The sequence below is a fragment of the Pleurodeles waltl genome, chromosome 3_1 (genome assembly GCF_031143425.1).
Source record: "Pleurodeles waltl isolate 20211129_DDA chromosome 3_1, aPleWal1.hap1.20221129, whole genome shotgun sequence".
NCBI classification, from domain to species: Eukaryota; Metazoa; Chordata; class Amphibia; order Caudata; family Salamandridae; genus Pleurodeles; species Pleurodeles waltl.
Window position 1 is genome coordinate 1,175,472,431 of NC_090440.1, and position 12,467 is coordinate 1,175,484,897.

The following is a 12,467-nucleotide window of genomic DNA, read 5'->3' on the forward strand; positions in this document are numbered from 1 at the left end:
AAATCGGCAAGCCATTTTTCAGTAAGGCAGACAATATCAGCACTGCCATTTACAGCTAAATATTTAAAAGAAAGACAATTTTTAAGCTGCCGACCTTATGTTAATAAGAACGATATAAAAGACCAATGATTGTAGGGGCCACAGCCAGAAGAGGATAAAGAAATCAAATGTTACCAAAATAAAGTTTACAAGCAATAAGATTATTTTCAGTATTTGGATTGAGACAGTAGAAAGGAGTGAAGAGGTTAATTAAACAATGGCAGTGAAGGAGCACTTACTCAGGAATTAATAACTAAACTGACAGCATCTCTGGACTGTGTTGTAAGGTGAGCGCACTTACCTGGTAATGAATCGCTCAACTGACAGCGTCTCTAGGGACAGTTTAAACGTAGCCGGTTTGTCTTTGTTGCACCCCTTTTGTGAACCCGCTGCTAGTTGTACACTAATCCAAAAAACACAACTTGTGAGTCAGCCGCACCAAAATGGTTGCTGCTATCAGGCACTTCAACTAGGGTAAAAACGTCAAACCTGCTCATCAAGTAACGAAGTTCAACAAGGTTGGGTGTAATATGCCTTCCAAATGACTAATTCATACAGTACAGACATTTACGCAGTGTCCCATATAATGCCTCTGCTCCTGTATCAAACCAATAAGTTTATCCGTTGACCCCGCATAGGTCAGACAGGAAATAAAAAAAAAAAAAACTGGTATGGATGATTTCCAAAGGGGGAATCTAGTTCTATCCCAAGCAGATTGTCCATACATGGGCAGTGAACAGTAGTTGCAAAGGTTCAATACATTCCATTGCAACTTTCAAATAGTAGGGGATGCTCCTTACTGGGCTCCTATTTGCTAATCATAATGGGTCCCCAAGCCCTTTTTGTGTGTCTAAGAGACTATTCCAACTTTTGTGGTTTTGTACATAGCAAACACTTGTTTGCAGTTGCAAAGCTTCTGCGTTTGTTTGTGATTCACAGGTATATAAAACCTCAACATCTCTTTGACTTGAAGTCCATGGTTGGTCATAGCAGTATGCCCTTTGCTTTGAAAAGTATGAATATATTGGTACAGTGAGGGAGGGGATACTTAGATGAATCTTTTTCTAAAATAGCTAAAACAATATAGCTTTACCCTTAAGAAAGGAGACATTTGTAAAGAACTTGATGACATTTGAACTTAATAAAAATTAGTCATGCAACATTTCAGGAATTTTTTGTGTGGTGGCACTAATAATTAAGGAGGGATACACTTCTATACTTCTTCAATTGCAGTGTCTTGAGGATGCTTAAATTCCTTTTATGTGCATCTGTCATCATTTTTTTTACTATTCCTGTTTTCACATTTGCTTGTATACCAGCTTTATGGTACCATGGTCCTCTATTTGGGTGTCTCCATGCCAACATTCATCTCCTCACTTCCTATACCTTTCTTTCTAAAAATTCTGCATTCCATTTCTGACAAAATGTTTTGCACTTAATAAAATCATACCCCATTTCTCCCCATTCCATTTTCATAGTGTGATTATCATTGAACTATTATCACCCTGCTTTTTGTTTTCTTTCTTCAATATACTTTTTTCTTGCTTCTTCTCTTAGGAGCGTCTTCGCTATAGTCAACCACACAAGGCATTCACTTTTCGAATGCATGGTTTTGAGTCAGTGGTAGGCCCGGTGAAAGGTGTGTTTGACAAGGAGACATCCCTGAACAAAGCGCGAGAGCACTCCCTGCTGAGATCTGACCGTCCTGCCTATGTGACAATCCTTTCCCTCGGTGAGTATGCTTTCAGTGCTATGAACTAACTTTCTCATGTCAATTTGAATTTATTCCTACTGTCAGTATAGCTTTGGTAAGTATGGGAATGCTTTTCTTCATATTTCTGCATGTGCCACTTCCCAAATGCATCCAAGTTCTTTATTAATTATATTTATGTAATAAAGATAGGAGTAATCTGCTGAGCATGAACGTCCTGAAGCTGACTGTTGAAAAGTTTATATTGTGTGATTATTTTAAATTTAACACTAGGGTGAATATTTGCTTTTTCAAAATGTGCTTATTCTTGTGAGTTTTGTGCACTAAGTGTAAATTTGACCCATTCAATAAAAAGGCACGCCCAGTTCTGAATACAATAATAACCTCAGATGTGTACAGGCAACATGATCTAATATTTCCTTTCGAACAATACATAAGTAGCCTGCACTTCTTACCAGACCATTGAATGCTCAGTCGACTCTAAATTCACAAACGTAAATCAGTAGAAGTGGCCAGCCCCAAGATTTCTGTCTGAAACATTAATTAAGGAGCCATTCAAATAAGGTAAAGTTTGCTCAAATCTATTAACTTCCTTCAATGAGCATGGTAATTTATTTTAAGTTAGCCAGGTCTATTTGATAACAGATGCTCTTGAATTTGGACTTTACTTTTGCCTTAAATCCTTTCAGATGTCTTTCTACTTCCCATTGCTTACATATTGCCACCTCTGTCCAGGCAGCCCCTGATAAGTGTGAATGAGGGATTAACTTTGACTGTTAGGCCTTCATTTGAATGATCACTTCAACCCTTGGTGTGAACTACACAATTTAGTACAAAAGAGGAGAAAGTGGACCATAACCATTAGCTTTTGCTTTAAGGTAAACTTCAGAGGTCCATGTTGCTGTGACCTTAACTGAGGTAAAATTAATTAAGCCCAAAATTGCTACATTTAAATGAGGACGATCTTCACTCATAAAGGAGTAGATTGAATTCCCAGCTGATATCCGCCTGCAAAGTGCTGTCCCTGGCTATTGAGTTTCTTGACTCTGTGGGAGTTCAGATCTACCTTAGATTGAAGAGAATCCTGAAGCAACCTTTAGCCAAGAGACCTGCACTTACCATCTGAGCTGGTCAAACACCCTCCCTACAACATTCAAGTTCTCAAGAGTTAGATCAATCAAAGACCTCATGGACACTTCACTTTCAGTTAGAGCCATTATCATAGGTATTTGAACTCTCCTCTGAGGTGGTTCCCAACAGCTCAACGAAATGTTTAATATGCAGATCCTGCAGGAGGAGGAATAAAGTTGGAAGCCCTTTGAATGAGGCACTGTGGCAAGTTTCAAAGGGGAGAGGCCCTGAAACACCTACTCACAGGAATGCTATATCACCATGCAGCAGAATAAGGGGGGAAAAGAATGCACTGAGAGCCAGGTCAGCAGTGACCTGTGTAGCATTGGCCAAAGCCATCCACGTCTTTAGGTTGCCACACGTGAAATCCGAAATGGAAACGCACTGCACTCTAACAAATGTTCACACAGTCCTCACATGTAACACGTGTATATGTACATGTGCACAAGCCTTAATGAACTATGCCACGCTTATGAAAATCAAGGACATCTGTTCGGGGAGACTGGCAGAATCATTCAGTGGATGAAATTAAGCATCTCCCACTGAAAGAGATTGAGGAAAAAGCCCTGTCCCTTCACAGTTGTTCAAACCAACATGTCAACCAGTCCCACAAAACATGTATAGAAAGTGCTGTAAAGAGGGGGTGCACTTCAGTACCCTCCATGTACTTCCTTGTTTGTCAGGCTCATTGATTTAAAAAAAAAAAAACTAAAGGTGCCCCGGTCTGTTAATGATAACAACGTAGGGCATAGCTTCATGCTCTCGATAGACCTGCTGGGGACCTGTCTTGACAACCATCCTTTGGAGGAAGCTGGCTATCTATGTAATATATCAAGGTAGGTGTGCAACATGCAGATAGTCCAGTCAACCCATATTGGCTTACAGGGCTTAAATCAATAATCCCAAATGCTCTTTATGTGGTAGTATGGGGAATCAGTTTAGGCTTATCAGAGGGTAGTTTAAGTGTTTGTTGAACACACAGAGTCAGTAAATGAGACATACACTCAAGAAGAAACTCAAGCCCAATTTTAAAAAATGACATAGATTTTTTAATTAATTTAAACACCAAGATCAGGTATGTACATTTCGAGTTAGCAATATTTTAAAATGCAATAAATCATCTGTCAGATTTGAGGCATGTGCCTCGAACGCTGTAAAGTTATCCTGTGGGGAAAGCATACACTTGTGTGGTCACTTGCAAACGGCTTACAAGACTGTTCTTCTGGACTTAAGGTAAGGGAGGCCAAGGTCCCATGAAGCATCAACAGTTTGGGTTTATTTGCCTAGCGTGACTTGGTACACAGGGGCTTCCAGTGGTGATAGCATTGAACGCTACACGTTGAAGTCAATGGGCAAAAGTAACTGTAAGAAAAAGGCTGCAAGAGGGGACTGGCAGACAAGTCCGGGAGAACCCGAAGGGGGGATTGGCATCTTGACGATCTCAGCACCACAGAGACACTGTTGGTTTCAATTGCCCCGGGGTAGGGGGCTCAGGTGCATAGGTGTTTTGTCTGGTGCTGTCATGTTTCTTGGTGCACCTGAAGAAGAAGGGAAAGAAACACAGCAAGATGACTTCTGGCGTGGAGCTGGCCTTTCTCAAAGTCCCTTGACGTGCAGGTATGTTTTCGTGGCTGTGGTGTTCCGGCTGAACACAAGCATACCTTGGTGCTTGCAACTGGCTGGGGTACCCCCAAGGTATTGGTGCAAGAACTCTCAAAGCATCTCAAAGACTGGTTGGGTTAATGGGGTTGACCTCCTGGTCTCTCGGAATCCTCTTTGTGGCAAGATGCTCATGCTGAAGACTTTGCTCTGACCTGACTTACAAATCCCCAGAAGACACCTCATTGAGCATTCTGATTATCTCTAAGCTGGGTGTCTCTATTCCTCAATCTCCATGCCCCGTTTTGAGATTTGCTGCTAGGAATGTCCAAAAAGCCATTTTGTGTAACCGTTTTCACCAGACCAAGTGGCAAGCTATGGCATGGGCAAAATGCCTTTGTCTTTTAACTGTTGTTGGTCAGTACACATTAGATAACAATATCAGCACAGTTTCTGCAGTTAATGGTTACACACTGTGCGACAGTTTTATAGATGTTTCCAGCACTATCAGACAGACCAACCACATTTTGGTAAGTCCCTTTTGAAAGTTGCAGAAGCAGGGTTCTTACTGTTTTAATGATATTGTTATTTGTTGTTCATTAATCTATCCCTCTTCAAAACACAACAGTAAATGCATGCAGTCTCAAGAGCACACTCTTAACACAACTAATCCTACAAGGAAAACAACAAACACAATACTAATCTACTACCTAATTACCTCTAACCTTGGGTTCTGATGTAGGGTGCTTCTTGCTTCAAAGTGATTCAATGCCTTGTCAGGACTAGTAAGCGCTGTATAAATAGAAGTTGCAACTACAGTTTAATGTTTGCACTCCCACAGTGGTTAAATGGTATTGCAGAAATCTTCTTTTTAGCATTAGTTTAAACTAAATCTTGTTAAGAGTAGCTGGGTAGTTTGTGCTCAGCATCATTACCTCTGAATTTTGTAAAGGAACTTTTGCTTACTTGTGTTGGTAGAAACTAGCTGTGATGCTAGTTGGCACACAATTAAGTTACTTACTTGCGTGCCAATTACCATCATAGTTACTTTATGTATTTAATGGACTAGCCATTGGCCTGTCCTTTGTGTTTCATCTGCTGAATAAAAATGGCTATGTTGGTTGGCATTCTTTCGCTGGTTTTCCATTTGTCAGGTTGGAGGATGCCCTCCTGTGTGCCGCCACAGTAATCTCAATATTCCAAAGTGTGAGCAGCTTTGGTGTCACAGCAGTTTTTGTACAGGAGCATTTCCTGCCAACCTGTACTCGGGATACATGTTCCACAGAAGCAGAGATCACAGAGGGGTGATAGCCAGGTAAAGTAATATCGTACTGGCTATCTTAAAGTAAACATGGTAGCTGATTACTTCTGCATTGTAGCCAGCCACCTTTCCACATTCTGGAAAGGAGGGCGATGAAGAGTTGGGTCGGTGTTTATCATACTTGACAAGTCGTCCTATCATTGATATCACTTATTGCTCATTGATGCAATGTGGATGGGTGACCATATGTAACTGTGGTGATTGTTTTAGGCATTGTTTCATCAAAGTATCTTGACCTTTGAATAAGGATGACTCACATTAGCAGCTGCCACCTTTGTTGTCTCATGGTATCCACTCACTGCCCTTCCTAGCTTGCTGTCACTGGTCATCTAGGCAGCAGCAGGTATGAAAAGCAAGTACGACCTTTAAGGGCCATGTTTACTTTCTATTGTCAACATGCCATGCCCTATCCTTAGCACTTTCCTAATAAAAAAGGAAATTGTTGAGGGGCACTGTTGAAACATTGATGTTATCAGAGGTCAAAGTCATCACTATGCAGAGGGTCAATACATTATCATTTACAAGTCTCTTAGAATATTCCATGTCTTTGTGAAACACAAAATATTATAGAGCATAAATATTAGCTGAATTGTAAAAGGGTTGGAAAACAAATAACCTCTGTATGAATATGTGCATAAAAGCGGTAAACCAGCAACAGAATATAGAGTTGATTAAAAGATGCAGGTGAAGATTGTGTTGCCAATCATAGTTCATAAAAAAAGGTACTTAGCTTGATGCCAATTAGTATTAATGGATTGATCTCTGAAGTAGTGAGGATGAAGTGGAAATAGTTGAATTGCACAGGAAAGGAATAGGGAGAGAGATGTCCTGGATTGCTCCGACATGTGATATTTAATCCAACTTTTTCCTTCATCCCGCCCAGTACGTGATGCAGCTGCCCGTCTCCCAAATGGAGAAGGTACTCGTGCTGAGATCTGCGAACTACTGAAAGATTCTCAGTTTCTCGCCCCAGATGTCACAAGTGCACAGGTGAGAGGGTGAGGGTACTATCAATGTAATCTGTTCACCAACTATACATATAAAACTATCCATTGGCCTACTTGCTTTTCCATATTCAGTTTCTAGTACTGTACATTTTACTATATTTGATTAATGCCTGCCTGGCAGAACAATTGTGTGCATCTGTACAAGCTCAAACATTTAAATGTGTTGTCTATGATCTTAGAATTTTTGTGTGTACTGATGCATATCATGCTATTCCTGTTACTTTTTGTTTGTCCAGAAAGTTTGGTTTTCTAATAGGAGTTTGGAGTAGTGATTTAGTTACTCCTGCATCTTGGTTCACTTTAAACCAATTGGACCCTTTCCACCTTGTAATGCAAACGTTGCCTCTCAGTGCATCATATAGAAAGTTTTGTGCCCCTTATTCTATTGTTCCTTGCCATAGGGCCCCACCCTGACACTTCCTACTTTCTACTTCTTTAGCATGGCATCTTGTTGCTGAACAGTCCTTTCTCTAATAATGTGTGCCCTGGCCCCAAAAAGCCTGCAGTGGACAACTTTCACTCATACTCTGTATTTCCTGGGCAACAACCATTCAGTGCATGTTGCACTCCATGATTACCATAAAAAAAAGTTCTGTGAAGAACTGTCTGCTATCTATGCAGAACATTGGCGTAGGAAGCTGGCACAGGTGCTCTTTTAGGGGGTAGTGTGGTTGAGCAGCCTTGGGCTTATCAGAGAAGATTGTTAAACATCTGCAAACACACACACAGTAAGTGAGACACCCACTCAATAAGGAGATCCACACCAATTTACAAAAATAACAAGTATCTTTAGATATGTTTAGGAACCAGAATCAATACAATCAGGTTAGTGTATTTTGCAAGAAAAATACTGTACAGGTAGAGTGCAGAGACTTTTGGGACCACTTTCCTGCACTTAAGGTAAATATTGGGCAAGGGTTAGGACCACACCAATAGGTCACAACGGTCGGCACTGGGTGCAGAGGTGTAGAACACTGTCTGGTGCCCATTGTTAGTCAATGTGGATCAGTCTGGTTGAAAAGAGGCTGCAGGTTTGGACTGGAAATCCAGCCAAGGAGAACCAACAGGTGTTTTCAAGTCTTGAGCTGCTTGGGGAAGTGGGGACACCTTAGGTCCTTTTCGCCACCGGCCAGGGGTGATGGGTGCGAAGGTGTCCTGGGGTGCCTGTTTTTCTCCACTGTGAGCACTTGCGGTTGAGGAAGCCTGTGGCCAAAGGCTGCAGGCGGCTTCGGGGACTCCAAAGTAGGGAAGTCCAAGATGGGCTCTTTCTCTGGAAGGCTGAGGGACCACGTTGGCACTGTTGGCCCACTTCAGCTTGGGTTAGGCGACACAGGTGCAGTGGTGCTTTCCGGTGTCATGTTTTTTAGGTCTGGAGTCCTCTCAAGTCTCTGGTGGTGCCTACAAGATGAAGGGGAACAGCTCTGCTGCTCCACGGGAGTTCCTGGGTCTTTATTGAAGGTAGGCAGTCCTCTCAGGCTTTTGGAAGCACAGAAGCTTGCAGGACAAGTCGACTTTGGCGCAGTTCAGCAGGAACAGCAGAAAGGCCGTCAGGTGCTTCTTCCTCAGTCTTTGCTTTTGCAGCTCCTGGGTGTCCTTCGTAGGTCAGCAGGAATCTCATTTCCTGGTGCGAGGGGCTCCCCTAAATACTGAATTCTGGGGCATTTCGGAGAGTACAGGCTGGTAGCCAGTAGGCTACTTTTCCCTGGGGCAACTACACTCCCTATATGACCACTTCCTGTGGGAAGTGGGCATAAACCTGTCCTAGAGTTCCTAAATCTGTCAACACCAAGATGGCAGATTTCTAAATGCTTTGTCCACATCAGGCAGCTCACCTTAGTGGTGGGGCTGACCTGAGTGCTGGACTTAACTCCCTGACTACTACTTTTCCCGCCTGTCAAGGTGTCAGATAGGCCCTGGGCAGGTAGGTCAGCGTCCTTTCCTCTGAGAGAAGCCTGAACTAAATATCAAGGGTGGTAGGAATCTATGAAGCCGCCAGCCTTTGAATGCTGATTTTCAGGTCATCCTGTTCGGAGGGGTGTGCTAACACCTTTGGTAGAGCAGACTTTGTTTCTGTTCACCTGAGAGCAAAGGACCTCACCCTTGGTGGTCAGAAATGTATCTGCTGGTGGCAGGCCAATTAGAACTGGTCAGCCAGCACACAGGTAACTGGTAGGCCTTTCAAGTGGGCACTTCTAAGGAGCCCTCTGGGGGCATGTATTAATAAGTTCATCACTGGCATCAGTGAAGGTTTATTAATAGGAGATATATCCAGTGAAGACGTCCTGTAGCCGGGGAACTCGCATTGACTTGTGTCAACCACATATACTTAAAATGGCTTCCCTGTTCATTCACTATGAATCGAAAAGACATAGCAGGGGCATGTCTGCTTTTGCAGATATGCCCTTAAAGGTATAATAATGCACCCTGTCTTAGGGCTGTAAGGCTTGCTTAAGGGGGGACTTCCATATATATTGCACACAGTGCTAGGGGACAGGGCACACAGGCCGTGCACCATGTTTTGTTTTCACTTTTAGCTGCACCAAAACATGCAGCCTGCGATGGCAGTCTGCGTGTTCTAAGTGAGGTGTCCCTGCGACTGTCACAATACCTGCTGCAACCCTTGGGGACCCTCTTTGGTACACATGCCTTAGGTACCAGGGGTACAATTTACTAGGGACTTTTGGGGTACCAAAGGTATGGCCAATTGGGGAACAATTGCACAGTTTTAGGTAAAGAGATCTGTCACTGGGGACCTGGTTAGCAGGAACCCTGTGCACTTTCTGTCAGAATTGCATCAGATATCAGGCAAAAAGTGGGGGTGACTATGTCAAAAAGGGGCACTTTCCTACAATTGGAAGTCCCTTACTGCAGGAATGTTCGCATTCTGGCCTTGGAAACTGTTTTCCAACATCTCCTGAGTCTGTGAGTTTTAATGAAGAAGGCAATCAGGTCTTGAAGGCTGGTCTAGCAATAAGGATTGGAGGTTTGATCTATTTATGGACCCCGTTTGCCTCTGGATTCAAATATGCAGGCACCAAAGAAAAAGAAGTGCAGGAAACAAGAGGTAACTGCTCCAACTAAATACATCACTGCGACCTACTGTGTGTGTCTAGCAGTCCTTTCACACACTGATATGTCGCTGAGCTGCTCACATGGATAGAGGGAGTCTGTAACCCTGCCTTTCTTTTTCCCTTCCAAATCCTGGAGTGTGAAAACAGGCCTTTGTTGGATCTCCGTACTATCCCTGATGCTGTAGTGTAGTAGCTTTCCATCCTTCCTTCCGTGTCTTTGGTCTTTATTCGCCAGGCAGGTGTTTCCCTAAAAAGTCACTTTTTTCTAGAACGTTCAGCTACATGGATAATGTTTAGGAAATTCTGAGGACTGAAACCATGACTATCTTTTGAATGAGGTTGATTCAAAATATGTTCATCTGCATTAGAATCATCTCAGTAACCTAGTGTCCTGACTTTTTGTCCCCTTCCCTTGTGCCCCCACAGTAAGTGCCTTTAATTTTCTTAAGAACCTTCCAGCACCAGGTTGGTACCAGAGTTCCCAGTACAGTTCTCTATATAGATAACAATGTAATGTTCTAGTTTTTTTATTGGATCTTTTAAACACAGACCCGTACCAGCAGACTCAATTTCTAAGAAGGTAGGATTGATGAGCAGGGAAGAAGAACCAGACACTAGTGTCAATACTGATACAATTTCAGAGAAACAGGTTCTCTAGTGCATTTTTCAGTACCAGAAAAAGTTCTTCAGGTGCTATCCACCGAGAGTGCGACCTCTCTGCTGTAGAACGAGGGCAATTAAAATGAGTTGCTTGCCTCAGCTTCCTACCATATTCTCAACATTGGCAAGCTATCTGCTAACCAAAAGCTTGTAATATCCAAGGAATTCTTTAAAATGCTGCAAGGTCCTTAAACCTGAACATCACTTGCTGCATACAATATAATCATGTTAGTAGCATGTGTGGCTGTAGGTATGCATACTGTGCATACACCTGCCATCTAATGTTGGGCTTTGACGTTACAAGTGTTTTTCTTCAAAGAAGCTTTGAGTCACAGATTACTATGTGACTCCTTTAGCTCACAGTGGACCTGCGCACTTACTCCACCCTTAAATTGTTTTGTTGTGAGTTCATTTTATTGCCTTTCTTGGCACACTCATTTTTGCTTAGACGTGTGACCTGTGCCCTTTTACCTACTTACATGTTTTTATTTAATTTATTAACTTCTTTTCATTTTAGTATGACTTGCTTTCAGCAGGGTTATTTTATTTTTTCTACTCAGCTACTATTCTGCAAAAGTGTTGTTGTTAGTTTCTTTGGACAACATTTCACGCTGTACCTGATAGTTTCTCTATAATTGCCGCCACAAGAGTACGGCGCCAACCTTCGACACTTGGAGGCAAAATCAAGTCAGGCCTATTCTCAGAACTCAACATGTTTTGTTATAAAAACACCACACGGGCCAAAGATGGTTAGAGAGGTCATTCCAGGCAAAGGAGCCATCCAATGCAGAGTGCCATTTGATTGCACCTTTGCTGACCTCAACCCTGTCTCTACAGTCAACCGAGGAGACGACAGGCAGACCCCTGTTTTCAAGTATGGGGGCGGGAGTTCCTTCCAGGGACTAGTAAGGCCAGAAAGGTCTATCATTGCTATGCTCTCACACATACATTAGAAGTGTAGGTAGGAATACTTAGGTGCATGTTTATTAAAGGATGCTTGGACTGTTTATTTGTTTCTCACTAATGGTCACAATGAGCACTGCGATAAGTCTCATCATCCTAATAATTGCAGCTCATATTTGTTATCATAGAATAAACACATTGAAAACTTTGCTGCATCTCTTCGCCTGCCTTTGCTTGTGTGTGACTTGTGCAAATGAGAGAAAAGTGCAAGATCTGCCCACCGCGACTTCCCGGAGGAGTCATAGTGTCATGTTTTCTAGGCTGCCACAAATCACCTTTATTTCCTGGAGTTGAATGAGGTGCTGCTAGCTAGCTGAAGTAGTTAGGCCGACAGTCTCCAACCAGTGAGGGAATGGCTCAGTCACCCACACATGGTGGTGCTGCCGCCCCAAAACCCGCAGTCTTAAACCCATAGTAAGAGTCTTACAACTGCAGTGTATAAAATAGAAGGTGTATGCTCTGCACATTGGACAAGTTTCAGTTACGGAAAAATTTAACTGTTTAAAATAGAGATTACCTAAGTACTTTACTGTCAACATTACGTTTCACTTTCATCAAAGCTCATCAGAGGAACTCAACCTTCTTAGATGGTGCTAACTTTTGAATGCTGTAAAGCATTTCAAATGGTAAAATACCTACATAGCTCTTCCAGCAAGGAAGCAAACTCTTGGTGCAGACTGTTAGGACCACATAAAATTAATTTGAGCTACTCCACAGTATTTGCATAGCCAATACATGATGCAGTCTTTAGATTCTGCATAGCCATGCAAGACTTTTAAAAAGCTACTGCTCCAATTACAGAGGGTACATTACTGTTTTTCCTTGAAAGGCTGCCTATTGAGAACATCCAGATCAGCCCTAGTCATTTGGTCCCTCTTCCACATATAGTTCTCCAAATTGTCTCAGCTACCATCAAGAAGTATTCAGTTCATAGATGTCAGGATGCATACAGGTTGCTTGACAGC

General features: G+C 42.4%; 1 protein-coding gene across 3 annotated transcripts in view; it reads left to right on the forward strand.

The window, feature by feature from the left end:
• NFRKB (nuclear factor related to kappaB binding protein) overlaps nucleotides 1–12,467 on the forward strand; it is a 461,159-nt gene that overhangs the window by 198,143 nt on the left and 250,549 nt on the right. For all 3 annotated transcript variants that reach the window (XM_069224477.1, XM_069224478.1, XM_069224479.1), the window contains 2 exons: nucleotides 1,597–1,771; nucleotides 6,685–6,791. In XM_069224477.1, coding sequence (XP_069080578.1) covers nucleotides 1,597–1,771; nucleotides 6,685–6,791 — 282 coding nt within the window. The remainder of the gene's footprint in view (nucleotides 1–1,596; nucleotides 1,772–6,684; nucleotides 6,792–12,467) is intronic.